Source organism: Netta rufina (genome assembly GCF_964035555.1).
Source record: "Netta rufina genome assembly, chromosome: 22".
Classification (NCBI taxonomy): Eukaryota; Metazoa; Chordata; class Aves; order Anseriformes; family Anatidae; genus Netta; species Netta rufina.
In genome coordinates, this window is record NC_140146.1 from 5,652,782 (window position 1) to 5,673,749 (window position 20,968).

General features: G+C 49.6%; 2 protein-coding genes across 2 annotated transcripts; one reads left to right on the plus strand and one right to left on the minus strand.

Moving 5' to 3' along the window:
* Positions 1 to 6,381: 6,381 nt before the first annotated feature.
* TMEM278 (transmembrane protein 278) lies at positions 6,382 to 9,910 on the minus strand (the record flags this gene model as incomplete). The annotated part of the gene is made up of 2 exons (XM_084300074.1): positions 6,382 to 6,651; positions 9,641 to 9,910. The coding sequence occupies 2 exons, from the start codon at positions 9,908 to 9,910 to the stop codon at positions 6,382 to 6,384; spliced, it is 540 nt and encodes a 179-aa protein (XP_084156200.1).
* A 7,344-nt stretch (positions 9,911 to 17,254) lies between these two features.
* Positions 17,255 to 20,744, plus strand: MRPL20 (mitochondrial ribosomal protein L20). The gene is made up of 4 exons (XM_084300389.1): positions 17,255 to 17,363; positions 18,321 to 18,431; positions 18,732 to 18,809; positions 20,188 to 20,744. Exons 1-4 carry the CDS (start codon positions 17,277 to 17,279, stop codon positions 20,359 to 20,361), a joined length of 450 nt encoding a protein of 149 aa, XP_084156515.1. The 5' UTR covers positions 17,255 to 17,276; the 3' UTR covers positions 20,362 to 20,744.
* The last annotated feature ends 224 nt before the right edge of the window (positions 20,745 to 20,968 follow it).

Genomic DNA, 20,968 nt, shown 5'->3' on the forward strand with positions numbered 1-20,968 from the left:
AGCCCCAGGCTCCAGGGCCTGGCAAGTATAGGAAAGGAAAAGGACAGCCCTGTTTCCCCTTCCTCCCAAAACGCCTGCCACAAAAAGCCACTTTTCCCAGTATTCAAGAGGGATCCCTGCCAGCCTGTGCCCTTGAGGCATCCCCAAGAGCCTTCGGAGCATCCTGCTCACACAGCCTCATGTCCTTGGGGGTGTGCTGGGCAGCTCTGAACATCCCCTCCCAGCCCCGACGGCTCGCACAGGGCCACCCGCTGCAGCCAACCCAGTTCCCGTGTTTTCTTTTGCAGACGTGGGACTGGGAGCCAGCTCGCAAGCTGGGCCAGCTCTGTCTCCTTGTAATTTCCCTGTTATCTCCAAGCCCTGTCCCTGGGCAGGTTCCCACGCCTTTACAGCCCCAGGAGAGAGCCGGGGAGGTGCGGGCGGGGGAGCTGTGCCTGTCACTTGGCACCGAGAACCCCCCCGGCTGCCAGCCTGCGCAGCCAGCAGAGCAGCCAGGAACATGTTGTTGGGATTGCAACACTCCCCAAAGGCTCTAACGTACCTCAGCAGCCTCCTGCGTGGTGCCAGGCAGATGAGAAAGCGATGACAAAAGAGCAATTTTAGGGCTTTCTGGGGTTATTAACCCCGCTGGCTGAAGGGCTGGGGCAGAGCCCTGCTTTCAGGTGAGGAGGAGGAATAACCACGCTGCTCAGCACCACGTCCCCGCTGCCATGAAGGTACAGAGCCAGCCCCGCTGTGAAATGAGTGCTGCCTGCCTGGGCACTCCGTACAGCTCCCAAAATACCTGCCTGCTGGTGAAGCAGCTCCAAGCCAGGATGCTCTTCGAGGGCCGGAGCTTCCCTCGGTAGCTCTCAGTCCTGCTGAACATGGGGAACATCCTGAGCAAACATTTTAGGGTCGCAACCCAGGTGCGTGGCTGGGATTGTGACGCTGAGCTTGGACCAAAACCAGGCAGCGTGCTCAGTGCCCCTTCAACCCATTCAATGACTCCGGGGGCTCTTGGTCTGGACATGAAGCACCATTAAACCCCTGAGCCCTCCCTGCACCCCCGGTGTGGCAAACCCAAATTATCTACGGGCTGCTCCAGCTGGGTTTATCCTGCAGACCCCCATCCCAAATCTTCCCACTGGCACTGCCTGGAGGGCAGAACAAGCCCGCGTTGTCTCCGAGCTGGGGGAAGGACAAAACGGGTGGGCAGAAGGGAATAAAGGTGCTGACCTTACCCAGCTGTCCCGTGTGCTTCGTATTTGTCATGGTCTGTGCGTAATCCCCTTGCTCCCCAGCTTGGCCAGACTTTGGGAGCTAGGCTGTTAACATGATTCCTCAAGAGGGAAGCAGCTGAGGTACTTGGGGCAATATTGGCTGGCTCTAATTCCCCAAAGCAACACTTTGCTTTTCAGAAATATTGTGGTGGTGATGCCCAGGCACTTCCCTTCGACAGGGCTGCCAGCTGTGAAGTGAGATCTCGCTTTCTGGCCCTGACACAAGCACTTTTCTCTGCTTCTTTTTCTTTTTCATTTTTTTTTTTCCCATGAGCAGAGAAGGACTGTGATGATTGATAAGGTTTTTCTAAATTGCAGTCTCTCGGCCTCAAAGAGGGCTGGGAAGCAGCTCGCAGCGCCTGCACCATCGACCCTCCCAGCCATCCCGCGTTAGTATTGATTTTGGGAGCTATATAATTTATTTATTTCCCTATTCTTCCGCAGCTCTTGCACAAAGAGCCCTTTGGCAGTGCGTGCCTGCCAGATGGCCTCGGAGCAGTGCTTATATTTTAGCGGCACTGTGCGTGCCCGGCAGCAACACACCAAGCACATGCAGCTTCCCTGCTCCCTCCTGCCACTCGCAGCCTCCCGGGGTGGCTGCTGTCGCTGTGAGGGACTGGTTTGATGGTGGGGGACACCAGTATCAAGGCACATGGGTTAAATTGCTGCTTTTCTGCTCACCCTCAGCCCTCTCACCCACACAGCAGCTCCCACTGAGCCCCAAGGGACTGCTCAGGACAGGGCTGCCCCACGCTGCATCACTGGCATCGGTGGGATCAGCTCGCGGGGTGCAGGAGCCCCCGTTAGGCCCCCGCTGGTTATTTGTTTTTTAATCATTCCCAGTCATTCCAACCACGTCTCCCAGCAGAGCTGGAAACGATCAGAGCTGGAAACGATCGCCGGTGAGCGGTTAGCTCGGCGAGAGAGAGGGAGGTGTGGGAGGACAATGGCCGTCTCCCCGAAGACGCTCGGGTTACCGCCGAGCAGTTAGCAAGGCAAACAGAGGGAGCGCAGGCCAAGCTGTCCAGCACATGTGTCGGAGGAGTCCTGTTACCACGTGGGGCCCTGCCAAGTGAGCCTACGGAGTCACGCAGCAAAAACGAAGCACTTGGAGCACGCATCCGCCGGAGACGATGCTGAGAGCAGCGGCTAAGGGCTCGTGGCAAGGGACCAGGAACCCTGCTTGGAAGCTGCTGAGCCCCTCCGGGAGCCGGTGCTGGCCATTCCCACGGGATTCGCTTTCCTTGGGTGGCTGAGGAACTACCAGGAGGAAAGGCAGAGCCCCAGCCTCTTCCTTCTGTGGCCACAGCCCTAAGTGCACTCACTCCCAGGCTCTCCCCGAGCAGCCCTGGCATGGCCTCCTCCCGCCCAACACCACTTCGCCCCTGTCCAAAAAAAAAATCCTCCGATTTCAGTCCTGATCGTCCTGCCGTCTGTCCGGCTGGACGAGCAGTTTGTACTTGCACTGCCCCCAGCTGAGGGCTCCAGGAACTGAAGGCATCAGGGGACCAGGAGCCCTCTGGCTTCAGCATCTCAGCCAGGTTCTTGGCCGGCCTCAGCCGGCAAATTCGGGAGTCGTTCCTTCCTTCAGCCATTCCTTCAGGCCCAGCTTCCCTCCGGCCTACGTTTCCCTGCAATCTGCATGAGCTCGGCATTCCTTTGAGCTGAAGTCTGCTCTCCTTTACTCAAATCCGGAGCATCTCTGATGATTTCTGTGGTGCTGGGCCAGACACGTGCTTGCACGAGAGGAATTTGTTCTTTATTTCAGGAGTGCCTGAGGCTTATTCATCCCTGGCTCTTACACTCCATGCGGAGAAGGTCCAGAATGGGAATTAAGGACCTGTGTGGGGTGAGACAAGCTCTTCCTCCTGCCACTTGTGGAAACCTGTTAGCATTCACTTGTCACATTAAATCCATATGCACCCTACACATAAGGCTTCCATAAACGTTCATGCACAGAGATGCTGAGGCCCAGGATGTGGAAGCAGAGGGGTGAGGGGACCTGCTCAGCACCACCAAGCTGCAGCAACACCTCCTTGCCAGGAGGAAGCTTCTGTGAATGAGGATTTCCCTCCTCTGCTGTCCCTCGGCACTCATCCTGCCACTAACCCAGAACAGAAAGCTGATGGCAGCAGCCAGTGAACACCCTTGGGGTGTCATTATATGTTTGTGAAGAACAAGACCACTTACTACAGTCGTTTCTATATTTTAAAAAACTTTCCAGCCCCTCTGTTAGCTATCAAGCTGTGATTTTGCAGTTTTCCTGCTTCCCCCAGTGCTCTCTGCAAGCGCCTCCCCTAAAACTGACCCACCCATTGCCACAACAGCAGGGGCTCGGGATCCCGTCCAAGCACATCCAGGAGGGGGATCCAAGTCAGAGACGCCCAGATTCCTCCTACACAGGACGTTTCAGCAGCCTCAGCATTGCTGACCTTGTGTCACAAGCAGGAATTTGAACCCCAAAACCCGGGGGACACAAGCTTTGTTGCAGCATGGGTTGGCTCCTGGAGCCCAGTTGCTGTTCTCCTTCCCCTGCCCACCTCTACAAGTGCTCCTTTGATGATGATGACGAAGGCAGCGAGGAGCACATCTGAACCATATTGTCTACCACCAGGTGACACAGAGCAGCATCTCTGAAATATTCCCCCTGTTTCAGCCTGGGTTGGGTTATTAATGCTTTCCCACACTGTTCCCCTATTTCCTGCTCTCTAACCTTTGCAGGAGATCTCACAGTTCTATCACACCTTCCATAAATCCAGCACAAAGCAGCCATCCCAGGTGATTCATACTCAGAAGATACCCAGCTTTGGCTCAAGGTAAATTAACTGCTTGACACCTGCTGCACTTTCAGCTTTTTTCTGGGCAATTTTTTATCCTGGGGATTCATGCTGCAGGAATGAAATACTCCTGCAAATGTTGGTTCATTTCTAATGTTTCCAGCACGCTGTTCTGGGCAGGTTTCTTAGCCTTGAAGGGCTCTTTATGTCCTGCCAGGCTGCCTGGGTCATGCTTCCAGGCGAGGAGGAAGAGCTCTCAAGCTGATGCTTACATCTAAGAGGAGAGGCTGGCCGAAGGACAGTGAATGGCTTAAGCACCACGCTGCAAGGCAGGGCAGGAGAGCGCAATGCCTTGTTTAAGAACCTTGTAGCTTCTTATCAGAGCAGCAGTGGGGGAAAAAAAGGGGGAAAAACCCCACTGTCCTTCAGCAGGGTGCCAGGCAGAGCTGTGCTCTGAGCCCACGCTGGCCGGGTGCTCCCAGAACAAAGCCCCTGGTGTGCAGCAGCCTCCCCCTGGCATCTGCTGGCACAGCTGCCCCAAGGCAGAGGGCATCAAGGGCGTCTGTGTGCTCCCAGCAGGGCATTTAGGGTCAATCCAGTCTCACAGCAGAGCTTCTGCACTGCTTACAGCACATCACCATGCTGTCTGCCCGTGGCAGGACACCCTCGAGGTACAGCTCGCCTTCCGAGGCCTGCTGTGCTACCGAGATGCGACTCCAGCTCTAGATGAGGTTGACAAAAACACACAAATGAAGCAGTTTAGTCAGCACTCCCGCCCTGCAAAGTCCTAAAACAACAGAAAAAGAAGGAGAATGCTGACTCTGCATTCCTCTGACCGCTGGTGCTGGGCTGGAACACCCTTGCCCAGCATTATGTGACAACTCGAGCTGTAAATGAAACTCTATCCAACCTGTCACACCTGGAGCATCCTGGAGGTGGTTTGTTGAGACTCTGGCTTGCTGCAGCTGCCAGGAGGGGATAAGTGGCAGTGAAATCTGGCAGAATGACTCAGCTGAGCGGGCAGAGCCAGCAAAGCAGCCCCGTAGTGCTGCTGCCCCAGCTGCTTTAATAGAACACAGGTTCCTGAGGATCCCGAGCTCAGCCTGTTTACCGCCACAAAGTTGTGCAATTGAGGACAGAGCTAAAGTTCTGCACTTTACAAAAAGTTAAAAAGATAAATAAATCAATCCTCAGAAACAAATGCAGAAGTTATGTGTTGATTCACACTGGTGCTCTTGTTGGCCCTGCCTGCTATAACAGGCCCCAGGCAGCCGGTCCTGGTGCAGCCTGTGCTTTGAGACAACTTCGAGACAGAACAGAAACTCCCTCGGTGGAGATTTGGCACGATCTTTATTCACACATAGCGCTGGCAAGAGCTGGCAGGCAGAGGAACAGCAGCAAGGGAGACGGGACAGCTTGCAGAGGTCAGCAGCACGAGGCCCTGCTGACTGAACCGGGGACCCACCATGGTTTGAGGAGAGCAGCACAGCACGCCTGGGGGTGGAAGACCCCCTTGTAGTCACCGGGGGTCTCCAGCTCATCCTGGCAGGAGCCCTAACACTGCCCTGAACCAAACAACCTGAGCATGACAAAGGGCAAGGAGCTGTTTGCAGGTTGGTAGCCGCCACCAGACAAGCGTGCTTCAGCTCAGCAGCTGGAAAAGGGGAAAGACCCAAAGATCGGCATGAACATCTGCAGCCACCCCAGCGAGCTGGCTCAGGAACAGCAAAACGAGCACAGCACTGCCACAGACTGTGGGAAGGAGGGTCAGGTAAGTGGGGGAAGAGCTTGTGGTGTGTCAGAAAGCTGTGAATCCCAGCCACCACAGAGGCAGCGACCTGCAGACACCTTGCAAGAAGTTTGAAATGCGGGCAGCCCAGCACTGGGGGGAACCACAGCTGCTTCCACAGGGCTGGATGCTTCCCCAAGTGCTGCTGGACACAGGGAGACCTCTGAGGCATGGAACAGAGTCCACAGCTGCTCTCACTACATGTGTAGATGGATACTGGGACCTGTGTGAGGCACAGCGTGCTGTGAGGGCTGGACACTGCACTGCTCTGAGCACAAGAGGCACTGGCAGGGGTCCTCATTTTTCTGAATATCGGCTTTACCATCAAGGGCTTGCATTGCCCGTCTCTCCCTCACAGCATCCTTCACCTGGTTATAGACAGAAGGTTATAAACAAAGCTGTAGGAGCCTCGTAGGCTCATGAACACCTCTCCCTTCCTCTCACAGCTAGGCACCGCTCTGCAGAGGCCTGGGGGCAATTTGGGAGGTGGTGGGGAGGGACAGGGCAGGGAGAAGGGCGAGCTGGATGGGCCAGGGCCTCAGGTGCTGCAGCCTCATACCCAGGCCTTGACCTGGGTGTTCCAGCCCCTGGCACAGCCACACAGACCTCCCTCCTCATACCAGCGCCATTTCACCCCCTTGTACACAGCCCTGCTCCAGGGCTGGAAGCACATGAAGAGGCGGAGGCGCCTGGCCAGGCTGCAGTAGGTGGCCATGGCCACCACGATGAGAGGCGACATGATGACGAAGCCCAGGATGATGAGGGCAGAAGAGCTGTTGTCATCCAGGACAGTTTTGCAGTAGCGGGCCGTGGAGTGCAGCACCTGCAGGAAGAGGGAAGGAAGTTCATCACAGATCTCACAGTGGACAGGAGCAGCGACCAAAGTACCCCCAGGTTTTAGGGCTTTCCCAGTGAGCCAAGCCTCATCCTTCTCTGCAAGCTGAGCTCAGAAATCCTCAGGGTACATCATGACTGACAACGCTTAGCCAGGCTTTCAATTACTCCAGCAGCTCTGTGAGACGAGAGCACCGCACACCAATCCTCAGGCAGCGAGTGTTAATCTTTATTAAGTTATCCCTAACAGCACAGCTTAGCAGCTGATAGCTGCAAACCAAATCAAGAGGCCTCCTGCAGCTACACCACCAGGGGTGGCACAGCATGCTGGCAGTTATAGCAAAGTAAATAAAATGCAGCAGAAACGTTCAATGCTACGGATAGGTGGGTCACTCCACAGCCCACCCCCCGGGCTCCCAAGGCTGCTTTGTGCTCTGTTTTAGGGCACAGTGTACTCATTACAGCCTCCCAGCATCTCCCAGACCTGCCGGGATGCCCTGAGCACCCTGTGCTGCTGCACAGCACCCTGAACAGAAGCTGCTCCTGGCTGATGGGTTCAAAGCCCCCCTTCCATCGTGGCAGCAGGAGCACCAAGTCAAGCCACTCACTCCTGGATTAACAACTGCTCTGGGCTACCCCCACCTCCTCCAATCTCTCTCTTTTTTTTTTTTATATTCTTCCAGTACAAAAAAACACAATCACACTCAAAAAATAATCCATCTAATGGCTCTGCAGTGCAGAAATCAGCCTCCGGCTACAAGGAAGGCACAGAACAGCAGCAGCCCAGAGACAAAGGGCTGCCCTCGTCGAGCCATCCTGCAGTCCTCCTGCTCTACCTCGCCTTAAAAGACAAGTGTGCATTAAGTGACCCCTCGCAGCTAACAGCAGCGCAGTTGCTTTCACATCCGCTGTACTCTGCTGTACTCAAAAGCTTTTTGCCTCTCCTCAACGCCCAAAGCCATCAGGGAGAACACTGTGTGCAGAATGGAGAGCTCGGGGTCTTCCAAGGTGAGGGTGGGCAGCACCGGGAGGCAGTCCTCATGCTCTTTCCCATTCTGAGACCAATCTGAAGTTCACATTTCTGACTTTCAAGGAGCAGTTTCAGGTCGCGGGAGAGGTAAGAGAGGTCAGGACCTTTCTGAACCACTGTTCCTGCCCGCAGGCCCTGCAGAGCCTCCCACATGGCCCTGTTGGGATCACCTGCTTGCATCGTACAGGAATGTTTTTCATGTGGCAGAGCTACAGTGGGAATTGCTGGGCCCAGAGGTAGGGGATTTCTCTATGAATCATGTTTCACTCCAACTAGCATCAGCAGCACTTGTCTGCCCTGCTCGACAGAGGAATTACCATGACAGATGTCTCCCTGTTTGTTAGTCTGCGGAATGAGGAGAGGCTTTTCCTTACCAGCAGCTCAGAGCCGTCATTATTTCAGGGCTGTGAAAACCAAAAGCCAAACCTCTCAGACCAGCAGAGACGTCAGAAAGCTGCAAAGCCCAGTCCCTCTGCCAGGGAGCTGAAATGGGGGAGCAGCGGGCTGACAGCTCGTGTTCTTGGACATCAGCTGAAGAACACAACACAGTGCCCTCATTGCAGGAAGGGATCCATGTGCTGAAAAACATCACTACCCACGCCAGGATCCGCTCAGAGGTCCCGAGGAGTTGGCTGATTAGATGGGATGCACAGATTTTTATTAAAGGGAAGGGGAGAGCTTTCTCCCTTCAGTATTTCTCAGCTAAATACATCGGTTTGAGGTTTTATATCTTCCCTTTAGTTCAGATTCTGTGCACTGGGGAGGCCAAGAGCATCTTACCCTTTAATCCCATTCTCCCTCCTGGGAGAAGGTACTTCGGGGTTTGTTTTTTCCCCCCCCTCCCCAAGGCAGGAAGCAAGCGAGTGCTTCTGACACTGGAGTAATCAGCAAGAGAAATCAGCCCGAGATGGCCTAGCAGTGACTGCCAGCGAGGAAAACAGGAAAACTGCTTCTTCGCATCCACTTAGAGGATTCCAAACATATTTATGGAAATATACTAAGAAGAGGAAATTCGTAAGTATTCTCGGAATAATGAAATTCAGAGGGCAGCAGCCACAGCTGGAGCCCTTACCAAGCAAGGAAACACAAAGGCTGGACTAAGTGAGGAGCTGCAGGAACACCTGAACACGAGGCTGGCTTCGGAGGGGTTATAGGTTCAGCTACACTTTATTACTGCTACAGTTGGTAGGCAGATCAAACAGGACAGTCATGTACAGAGCTTACTTAAATGGAAAGTAGCAAACCCTAACAGGGTTCTTTCACCCAATCAAGCTTCCATTCCCCCCTATACTGAAGAAGGGAGAGGTAAGACGAATAAAATCAAGCTAATTCCTGCTAGCATTCAGATGGGTCAAGCTTTACTTCTGCTGTAAAACATCTACACCACAATACCCTTGTGCAGGCTTGCGAAATGCTGGGGTTCTTGGTCTGGGACCACTTTACACAAACAAATGCACTAAGAGCAGGACCCAGGGGTCCTGTGCTGCCTCTGCCCCCAAGGACCCAGACAATCACAGGTAGCTCATGCTGTGTCCTCCCTCTCTCTGACACAAGAGCCTTTTTGTGCTAGCCCACTGACACTGGAAGCACGGGTGCCAGCCAGCTGCTTGAAGGCAGCCCAGAAGCCACAAAGCCTCTACTATCCCATACAAACGTGTATGCCAGCCCTGATGGTGGCTGCATCATGGGCACCAGGCAGGAGAGTGAGCTCCCCTGCACAGCCAGGAGCCTGCAGGTCTACGTGAACCCCCAAAAAGCAATTTTTCTCAGCTCAATCTATACACATGAAAGTCTGCACACTCCTCCCTGTATAAAACAGAGGCAAAACATGAGGATTGTAGCCTTGCTTTTAAAGCCACTGCTTCCCCACGGGCTAAAATAAAACCCCCATGGGTTGTTCTGCCGTAGGGGTGGCTGTTAGCAGCCAAATGGAGCGAGGCTTACTTACCCGAGAGTGGCATTGGAAGCCAAAGTAAACCACCACAATGGTGGGGAGCAAGACAACTGTGAAGATGACAAGCAGCAGGAGAAGATTGATGAAGAAGACTAGGAAGTTCATGGTGACTATCGCCAGGGCCCAAGCCCAGCAGCACCAGGTGCTGCGGGGCTCCCTGGGGAGCAGCTGGTCATCCATGTCATACGGTGGGAGGCTGGGAATCATCTTAGACTTGTCTAAGAGGCTTTCTGCTCCAAAGTCCTCGGTCTCCTGGTCAGACATCCTCCAGGAAGGTTGCTGATCAATCCACACACACTTTTCCAAAATGGTTTATTTGCTTTTGGCCACCAAACTGGGAAGCAATTTGCTGAGGCTTTTCCTACCTCTCCTGCACATGAAGAACACAACGGGGCAAGGAAGGGATGGCTTTTTGGCCACTTGCTCTCCCAGGACCTGGCCAAGGCAAGTTTTTCCTTTCAGGTTGTTTGCCAGTCCTGACCTCTGTTTCAAAGATGCGTCTGCTGGACGTTTGGCAGCAGCTGTGGCTTTGAACCCACAGCACGCCTGCTTTTCTGCTGTCCTTCCTAGAAGCGTGATCCCAAGAGGTCCCCAGCAGTTGCTCTCAGCTTCAGTAGGCTGCTCAGTCCCAGAGAGCACCTACCTTCAGCTTCCTCCTCCAACTTTGAGCACTGTTGCTTGCGAGCAATATCAGGCTTCAGCACCTTCAGGCAGATCCTTGACTGCAAGCCACCTTCCCGTGCTCCTCACCCCGTACCCACTGAAATACTCCCATCCAGCTCTCACCCAAACGAAGCGACCCGGGATGGTAACGAGCAGGAGCCGCTTTCCCCGCCGCCTCGCTGGAGTCCTCGCCCAGCGCGCGGAGCTGGGAGCAAAGATGGAGCAGCGTGTTGTTTCAGTGCTCTCCCGTTGTCACAGGCACTCAGCCGCAAGCAGTGTCTTCCTCGGAGGCGGCTCGGAGCCTCGCAGCGCTGCTCTGTTTACAGCGTGGCTGCTGGAGCTGCTCTGTGCCAGCCAATCGCTTCCAGCTGCCTCGCGAGTGATTTAGCACGCAGCACCCAGGAACCACACTCCAACCGTGCGTTCCCAGGGCAAGATGGCCCTTTTGGAATTGAAATCATTCTGCCTGCGATTTGTTTTCTGTGCTCTCTCTCTCTCTCTGAAGTCTTACGCTAACTGATAATAATCAACGCGTAGCTCAAATCTTCTGTTGTCTGCAGTCACCACCGCTATTGTCTGCGGAGCGGACTGGTATATGTTTGTGCTGAAGGCACAATGATTGATTATTCTACCTGCCTCATTTGGTCAATATTAGTTAAGAAAGCCATCAATAGCTCCCCATTTACAGAGCCTTTTAGGTAGATTCACCTAGGCACGACCACAGTGCTGCAGGAGGAGGAAAACTTTCTTCCAGGAGGAAATTGAGGTTCATAGGTCTTACCAGAAGGCACAGCTTATCCACAGCACAGGGCAGGAATCCAGGAGTCCTGTTTTTCATTTGGTGCTACTTAGAGAAATTCTGCCTTGGGAAAAGGTTGTGAAACTGTTCACAAGCTAAATATAAAACGTTTTTATGTTGCAGACGAGTGTTAGCTTCCTCCCATCAAATGCTTTTAAGAATTGCACATTTTGGTGCCTGTGCCCCAGCCCTTGATGTGTTTTGGTATGTTTATCAGCCTTCCCTATTCACTGGCCAGCTGTAGCGGCATACACAGCAAAGCTAAAGCTACAACAAAGTTCTCTGAGGGCTCAGCCAGCCCTGCTCATGAAGCAATTACTGGTGGCCCATTAGCAGAGCTCTACAAATGATAAATTTGTGCTGGTGGCCCTCTGGGGCTGAATTCCAGGCAGCTGCATCCCAAACAATCCGTGGCTCAGCAGCCTCCACCAAATCCATGCCACCAGGAGGTGACGGGGCAACACAAATATGCTATCCAGGCTTGATCTTCTCATCACATGTCTGCTTTAAAATGTTCCCAACTCCTGGCATTGCTTTTAATTAGAGTTCAGCTCTGTCGTGCCAATCACTACATAGATGTACTCCTCTCTTTGAGGACTTGGTCTCCCTTACAGAGATTTTTGTGCTGAATGCTGGGGGAAAGGTGGTCTGGGCCCAAAGGATGCTCTGGTATCCATTTTGGTATTATCTGGTTTAAAAGCACCTGGTCTGAAGATTCAGCAGGTAATGAGGGCACACAGCTCAGATTGCCGTGGTTGAACTCAGGGCAGGCATGGTCAGGAAGCCTCCCAGTCCCAGTTCTACCAGTACTGGAAGCACTTTCTTTTCCTGAGCTGGGAGACTGCCACACACCACTTACGCAGCGCATATGGAAAGCAGTAGGACATCAAGACCATTTGTAGTCTGGCACATGCAATCAATAAACAAATAGAGGCTTAAAGACTCGAGTAGATTGAACAGATTGAAGAGCTGTGTGAGGAAGATAGATATTGATTTCAAAGGTATAATGGGTGATACAAGCAAGTAGGAAGCCTTTTGAAGCAGGTTAGCAGATTTTAAACGCCCTCCACGTTGGTTATGCAATTCCCCTAGCTATTAAGATTATTAGCTGCTCACACTTACCATATCTTTGTTTTGCTAGGGCTCTTCTTGTAGAACCTCTTTAGCATCCAGGAGGGTCTCAGGAGATTTGCCTCATGAATATCGAGGCAATAAAAACTCCCCCCAGCTAGTCTGTGCCAGGAAGCAGATCACAAGTAAGGTGCAGCATCCTTACTTAGGGCACAAATTAATCACAACTGCAGGGCACTTTGTTCTGTCCTTACCACTGACAGACCCCAAAGCCCAGTAAAGTACAGAAGCCAGCCTGTAAGTGATAACAGAGTCCCTGAGCAGACCTGGCTGGAGCAGAGCTAACCCCTGGGATGCACAAACCTACAGCAGCAGTCAGAAAGAGAGCTGAGCTTAAATAGGCCCCCAGGCAGAGGCTGTGGGGTGGAAGCCTCAGCTGAGGTTTATCAGGGCCATGAAGCCCTACTGGTGCCCCAAAGGCCTTAACACCCTCATAAAGAGCTGTGCAGAAAGGGAAACTTGGCTTATGGTCAAGAAGCAAAGACAGGTCTCCTCTTCTTCAGTCCCTTCACCAGCTCCCTGTCTTCTTTTAAGAACCAAGCCAGATGAGTTAATCACAAGGTTTGCTTAATTTGATGGAAACACAAATGTTCCTACAATGTCTGTTGTACAAAGTCTTCCCTCGTGACAGCCTGGTGTCTGCCACCTCTGAGGAACCAGACCGGGGAGCTGGAAGGCACGTGGAGATGTGGGTGGAGATATATCAATATTTAATTACAGAGCAGTGATCTGCATGAGTGCCTAGGAGAGTTGCAAAGCCAGGCGACTCTTCTGCAATTCTTAAAATTAATGGCTTTGATGCAGAAATAATTATCTGTGAACCAAGGGCGTTAACATCTACCAGCACAAACCTGGTTCCTCAGACTCCTGGACAGAACCTGAGCTGCAGACCACTCCCCAGCCTGCTCGGAGCTGTGAAAGGTCTTTTCAGACCACACTCTGGCAAAGATAGTGACAAGTTTGCTATTTGCGCAAAATTCTAGCTTCTTCAAGATGTTTTAGAAAGGGAAAAATGAAAGAGAGAGACAGTTTCTCCAACATAATTCTGTTTATTTATGAAGTGGCACGAATCATTTCTTCCTGAAATATGGCAGGGAACAAACAAGAAGGGTTTTTTTTGTTTGTTTTTTGTTTTTTTTTTTTGCACACAAGATTTTTAGCCAGTACTAATTCCCAAAAAGATGCTCTCTCTGGAAGCCCTGCTCTCAGGGCTTTCTCTAGCCATTCATGTCCTTTAGCTAGACTTTCCTCAAGGCATTTTATTTCCTCTATCCCTGGCGCTGAAGGTGACATCAACCTTATTTCATCTCCTTTGTTTGTTATTATTTATTCCTTCTGCTAAGTTCTCTGACAGTGAAGGAAAAATAAAAGCTGATGTGCCAGGTGAGGGGGGATGTGTTAAAAATAGACTCAGACTGACAGCACTGCCATCAGCCTGCAGCCTGCTTCATTCTAGAGGAATATATTGGGAAATACGGGAAAACATTAATTTGTAGCACTAGATTGAAGCCAGCACTGTACTCAGCTGAATTGGAAGGAGCAGGGTAGGGAAAATAAGGGGGAAACGCAGGCAGCAATTCCTGCCCTTTGGGCAGCAGGCACCAAACTGGCTGCTCTCCAGCCATGAAGGGGAGCCTGGACCACCAGGGCTACCTCACCTGAGACGAGAAAAACCAGGGGCACTCAGCTGAGCAGGAGTGGCCGGAGGAGCCCTGCCATAAGCTGGATTTCTCGGTGGAGTAGTGCCATGAGGAATCCTATGTGCTTCCACTGGAAGAGTATTCTTGTGCTTGGTTGACCCACCTTACTGGAGTGCTAAAGAACAGCTCGGGTACCATGGCGTGCTGCATGGAATAATGTTTTTCCTTGGTTGTCAAACCGAAAAATCTCTTTGAAAATAACCTGTGTAAGCTGATTATAAATCAATTTACCATGGTTCTGAAATGTAAGTCAAAAAAGCAATGGAAAACTGTCTCCCAAACCTGAAAATGTTCCTCTACTTTTTCATTTTTGAATGTCAAACACTGAAATATTTTTGAAAAGTGCACTAACTAATCCAAACATTTAAAATTGATTTCAAAAAGCACTTCAGTTGACAGATCAATTTATTTTATTTTATTTTATTTTTTGACAAAACTGCAAACCCCAGGAGCACCTCTGTTTGGACAGCCACTTTCTTGGGAAAAAGGGAACAAACTGTGAAAACCTTCTAAGTAACTGCTAGACAAACTTCTCATTGAGCAAAGAGCCTGAAATGATTTCCCAGCTGTGCTAGGAAAGCATTTCTAAATCAGACTGGCAAAGCACAAAGGATGCAAACCTGCTTAGCATATATGGTGTAGGGCACAGCTAAGACATTTCATAAGCAGAGAATTCATGTTCACATTCTTCAAAAGGCTCACAGTAGCAATGAATAATTTAAAGTCTGGGGAGACAAACGATCTGGAGCAGGAGTGCTGCCACAGGCTCAGAATAATACCTAGCGGGCATACTCAAGTTTTGCTCGGTGCATTTTCAAGTACATTAGCCAAGGGGCAGTATTGTGACTCTTTCTTTTAAAGATGTGCAGATTGAGGCACAGAGAGGGGAAGTTGCTTGCTCTGTCACCTAGCAGGCCAGTGGCAAGACTGAGAACAGATCCTGTGTCTGTTCTGTGTCTTCTTGGACCCATGAGTCAATATCAATCATCAACATTTTTTAAAGACTACAAGCCAGCCTGTCTCTTTCTAATAATGAAGTCATGTGTGTGAGAGAGATGAAAGAAATACAGAGAGAAACGACCTTTAAAACACTCACATTGTATGAAAAGCCCATTTTCATCTTGTTCCACCCATTGCCTCACTGCTCACTCAGGCTGAATGGCTCCTAGGGGGGAACGCAAGGCAGTAGCCTTCTCTCAAGATGCAAAATGTGAAATGTCTGCACAGATCTACCCAGACGTCCAGAGGGAAATAACTGTGGCATACATCTTGCTTTCAGTTATGGCACAGGCCAGCCACAGTGTTAATAAAGCCCTGAATCTGTGCAGGAAAACAGATGGCATTGGATGTAATAAATATGACAAATGGTACCAAGGCTTCTGAACTGTCTCAGCATAGTGAATGGCTGCCTAACAGCCCCTGATTTAAATATATAATATTCTTCAAGAATGAGTTATGCCCTCTAACTGGAGAAAGGTCAAGAAACACACTAAGGGAAAAACAAGAACAACAACAAATATTATAGGAAATACAAATTCAGGCTCAAGCCATTGAAAGACAGCAAACTCAGTGCCAGGCAACTCAAATTCTACCCCCAGATCACTTCTGCTGTGTTGTGCTGGGGTGGCACAGAGCACTGCAGCCCCACAAAGAGCAGGTTTGGCAGCCCTGTGCAGCTTGCCATTCTGTAGGTTTTTCCCCATGGGGAATTGCTTTCCTAGCAGAGGCAGGAGGATCACCTGTGGACTGAATTTCCTTTGCATTTTGGGACCATGTGGAGCTCCCTGCAGAGCAGGTGAATGAGACAGAAACTGCCAGCAAGCAGCAGAGGAGCACCAGAGGAGCTTGAGTAAATGGCTGCTCTAACAAGCTACACCCCATTGCCACAGTAATTTTTCTTGTGCCATTTTTTTTATTCCTTCATAAATAAAAGGGTTTTTACTGTCTGTCAGCAAGGGTGCAGTGATGTGGTAAAAACAAACAAAACAAACAAACAAAAAGCTGTTTAAGTAGTCTAAAAACTGCCATAAATTATAAAGAGCTTCACTAAATCAAGTGAAACTTCCCAAATTATTTTTGCTATAATGAAAACGCATTTTAAACTGTGGGAGGTCTGAATCTTTTGTTCTTTATATTGATTTTCCTTTGGGGGGAAAAAAAAATATTCTAATGACTCTTCTAATAACCAAGCTGACTTTGAATCAAACAAGCCCCAGTGTTAATAAAAAAAAGATTCCCTAAGCCTCTAATTCTGTAAAATTTCCACATCACTAACAAGCACCTTCCCGTAAATGGGAAGGATGTCTTGATGATGGCATCAGTTATGGAGCAGCTTCTAACAGGAGCATCGTTACTTTGAGATGCTGAAAGTGGTGTGATTAATGATGACCAAATTCATTAGTTATCTTCTCTAATGGTAGAGACTTGCTGCTAAGGAATAACTTTTTCACTGTCTATAACAACAGCCCCATCTTGTGGTTTTTCACGGGTCATAACTTCTCATTTTACTTCTCAACATCTCTTAAGCACAGGAAGAGATTAAGACATGCTGCCCAGTACTGAATTCTTCCTGTCACTGAAAACAGAATGAAGACTTTTCACATTGCTTTAGCACTGCTGGTGAAGGCAGCAAACCTGTAGATTTTTACTGTTAAATGGAACAATGCCAGCATTTCTGAAAGGAGTTTGATAAAAGGAGGTTGTGAAGAGCTGGGGATCAGCTTCTTCTTACAGATAACTATTGACAGGACTAGAGGGAATGGCCTGAAGTTGTGCAAGGGTAGGTTTAGGCTGGAAATGAGGAGACATTTCTTCTCAGAAAGAGCAGTCAGGCGTTGGGATGGGTTGCCCACGAAGGTGGGGGGGTCCCTGTCCCTTGGGGTGTTCAAGGAGAGGTTGGATGTGGTGCTTGGGGACATGGTTTAGTGGGGTGATAGTGGTGGCAAGGGGACGGTTGGACCAGATGATCTTGGAGGGCTTTTCCAACCTTAGTGATTCTATGCTTCTAATGTTAAAGGTATTAGAAGAAACATTAAGAAACCAGAAACATTAGCAGCTATCATAATCCATTCAGTCCCTCACGTAAAAACACTCGGCGTATTGCTACAGGCAGATACAGACAGCCTAACAATACAAACGCAGAACTCAATGAACACGAGGGAAGGCTTTTGGTTTTGATCATTTAAGGTTGATTACGAAGCGAGGCCGGGCCCGGCGCGGCCTGCTGCGGCCTAGCGAAGCCGGGAGCTGGCGTAATGGCGGGGGCCGCCCCTTGGCCGCTTTGTGCCCGCCCCGGGAGGCGGAGCGGGGCGGCAGGGCCGTGCCCCCGGCGGCGGACATGGTGCTGCTGAGCGCGCCTCGCTGGCTCCGCAGCCGCCTGAGCGACCGCTTCTGGAGGGTGCAGGAGGTGCTGAAGTATGCCCGGGTGAGTGCCGGGCTGTGCCCCGCTGCCCCGGGGCTCTCCTGGGTTTGGGGGCGTCGGGTGATGGGAATTCAGCCGTTCCCCTTCGCTTTTGTGCTTCGTTGAAGCGTGCTCGGGGTCCCTGCCGTGAGACGGAGCAGCGGTGGGGGTGAAGGGCAGGAGCTGCGGGGTGGTTTTGTATTTTTTTGTTTGGTTTTAATGGGGTGAAGGAATAACGATTTCCCCTGGCAGCATTCCGAGCGCATCTCGTGCACGCTGCTTGGCGATGTGTTCTGAGCAGAGGTGGCAACCTAGGCTGGGGCAGGGCCTTTTTCAAGGGCAGGCTGACAGCATGCTGCTGGGAGGTCTGTCTTGCTGCAGAATTGAGGTGGAAAATGATGAATTAAGTGGGAGTATGTCTGTCCTGTGGCCAGGCTGCCCACAGCAGCAGTACCAGTGACCTCTGTGTACAGCACTGTCTGCCTTCTGTTATGATGGATAACATGTGGTGTTAATGGTAGCAGCTCCAATAAACCTCTTCTGTAATGCTTTCTGTTTGGGCAGCTGCAGTGTTTTAAACATATCAGAGGGTCCTGTCCCATCCCTGTGGTTGTACAGACAAAACTGAGCTCAGGAATGAGAATAAACGCCTGAGTTTTGGGGTTGATAAAAAGCACTGAAAGATGGTTTTGCTGGTTGCCTTCCTCCTGGAATCATGGCCTAAAGTGAGGCCTGGTTTGTCTCCCTCCTGCTGGACTGAAAGGTTTCAGCCTGTTCCAACTTCTCAGCTTTGAGTTTCCCATGCTGTAAAACAAGAAAATTTTCATTATGTGCTGACTGCAGGCTTAGCTGATGTTTGTGAAGTATTTAGTGAACTTTGTTATGAAGGGTTTTGAAGTGCAAACGAGGATATATTAGCATTACTGAAGAGTTTAACAGCTTCAAAGATAACTGAACAAGAACATCTTGTTTTTACTTCAGCATTTTCGTGGAAGGAAGAACCGCTGCTATAAGTTGGCTGTACGAAGTGTTCGGAGAGCTTTTGTGAAGTCTACAAAGGCCAGAAAAGAGAAGAAGAGGCTGCTGAGAGCGGTAAAGAGCAACATGTTAGATGTCAACAGTAAAATGGGAAAAGAGCAGAGCTGATGTGTCTGTTTTCCTTGCTGGGGGGCTCTCTGAAAATGTTTTACTAGCTGGTAAAAAATGCTGTGAATTTAAGGTCTCCCTGTGGTCTGAAAATGATCACATGCTGAAGTACATAGAGGTGTGTCTTGCACTGAGAAAACTGTAGGTCTGAATCTGTTGTATTTACTAAGTGTGAGCAGATCAGTATGACAGGATGTTTACTTCTAAATATTTTATCATCTAAGATACGAATTTTTACTCTTTCAGCTCTGGATCACTAGGATTGAAGCAGCTTCTCTTGAACATGGTTTGAAATACCCAGCTTTCATAAGCAATCTGCTTAAGGTAAGGGTGGTGCTTGAATAATTGCTTTGATTCAACTTTTCAACAGGTTGGAGAAAATGTCTGATAGTGGTCTTTTGTGGCATCAGGTAAATTTATTTGTTTAAACTCTGAAAATGTGAAGCAGATGTAGTCTGACAAAGTATATCAACGGGTTGCTGGTTGCCATGTAAGAGAAGAACTGCGAGGAACTGAACACGCAGCCTCCGACTGCTGCTCTTTGAAGAATAATGGTGAATTAGAACCATTAGGATGCAGAATAATGGTGAATTAGAACCATTAAGGATTGGAACCTGAGCAGGCAGTGCTGGCATAGAGCATGGTAAAAGACTTCTGTTAGACTGAGCTTCTGCCAACATTGTCCTGCTTCCTAGTTCTAGCAATGAAAGTTCTGCTTATGAAAGGAGTTTTTACTCAATTCAGGAACTAAATTCTGCCCTAACCCTGTTTCTCTTCCTTAACTGCATAACCCCCTTTTATTGTGGTGGATACTGCTTCTCACCAGCCTTTGTCCCCAAAATTTTTACTGCTCATCTTAAGAACAAGGCTTGCAAAATGCTTTTACATTTGCTGCTACTGCAGGTGTTAAGTGAGAGCTGCCTCTGCTTCACTCAGTATGTGTGAAAGTACAGAACTTGGATTTGCAAAAGCAAGCCTAAGAAATCTACTTTTTTTGCTTACTAGCTTTGTGTTTCAGTGAACATAGACAATGCAGACATTTGGTGTCACAGTCCTTTGTTGTTAAACATGCTGGAGAATTGGTCTTAATTTGTTGATACTGTAATTGTAAAATTAAAACTTGTTTTTCTTGGCCATGATCATAACAAACAGGTAGTGTTTCTGCTTCTTCAAGTGGAACTATGTATACATTTATAGCGTATTTCAAAAACATTTTACCTACGTTTCAAATAACCGTATAGGTTTTCTTACATGCTTACTATAAAGTAATAGTTTCTGGTATTTATACTCTCAATCTTTTGCTTAATCTTCTCAAGTTGTAAACAAGAGAATTAAGTACTGCCTAAAAGCTAACTCATTTTTCTTTTGAGATGCCTATACCTTTGTTTCTTGTCTCAGAGCAAGATATTTTTGTAAGGTACTCTGTTAAAAGATCCAAAAGAAACAAACTTTTATATAATACCTCCTGCTTAGAATATAAGAGATTGTTTGTATGGGAAACACTTTGAGAAACACAGTAAACAAATTGTACATGGTAGCTTAATATGTCCGTGAATTAATGGGCATGTCTGACAGTTCCCTAGTCGTGCAAAAATTCTACAATACAGGAAAAAAAAATATTAATTTGCCTTAAAACCTTAACTAGTCATTGGATTATTGTTCCTAAAAATTAGAGTACTTAACCAACAATTCTTGCATTTAGTCCCAGGTGGAGCTGAACAGGAAAATGCTTGCTGATCTGGCTATCTATGAGCCAAAGACATTCAAGTCCCTAGCTGCCTTGGCCCAGAGGAGGAGACAAGAAGGCTTCCTTGCTGCCCTCGGAGATGGGAAGGAACCAGAGGGGATATTTTCACGTATTGTACACCACTATTGATGCCAGGAGCCTGCAGATATGTGTTATAAACAGGAACTCGTACGGCAGGGTAAGCTCGCTCACTGTCTGCAGCTGAGATCAGAGCTGCGGAACAAAATCCTCCAAAGATGATGCTTGCAGCAGGGAAGAAGGGTTGGGTCAGGGTGTGAAGTTTGCGCATGGATGACTTTTTTTTTTCCAACATTTTGTTAGAAGTGAAATGTGTTAAAATACATCGTTAGAAGTAAAATGCATTGAGTTAAAAATTACAGCTCAACGTTAGCAGCGGGTGAAGCGAGCCTGTTGCAGTTCCCCTGTTAAAACATGTACAGCGTGCACATATTTTCTGTTCAGTGAAGAACTTAATAAAGGTGTTTTGTGTGTTTGTTTTTTTTCCTAACTCTTATCAGAAGCATGATTTGAGTAGTGATATGGGTGTTATACTGGGGGGGGAAGGAAACAACACCCCACTGCCCTCTTGGGGCAGATTTGGGTGCCCCCAGCGCTGGGGGGCAGCGGCCCGGTGTTGCTGCGGGTTTTGGGGTGGGGTCGGGCGCTGCCAGCCGCCCCCACAGCCCGAAGAGCCCCCGGGGCCCTGGGCCGAGGCCTCAGCCTCAGCCTAGGCCGC

Coding starts and splice junctions, on each gene's coding strand:
- MRPL20 (XM_084300389.1), top strand. CDS start 17,277: ATGGTGCTGCTGAGCGCGCCTCGCTGGCTCCGCAGCCGCCTGAGCGAC. Junction 18,432..18,731: donor AGAAGAGGCTGCTGAGAGCG/GTAAAGAGCAAC, acceptor TTACTCTTTCAG/CTCTGGATCACTAGGATTGA. Junction 18,810..20,187: donor TCATAAGCAATCTGCTTAAG/GTAAGGGTGGTG, acceptor TCTTGCATTTAG/TCCCAGGTGGAGCTGAACAG.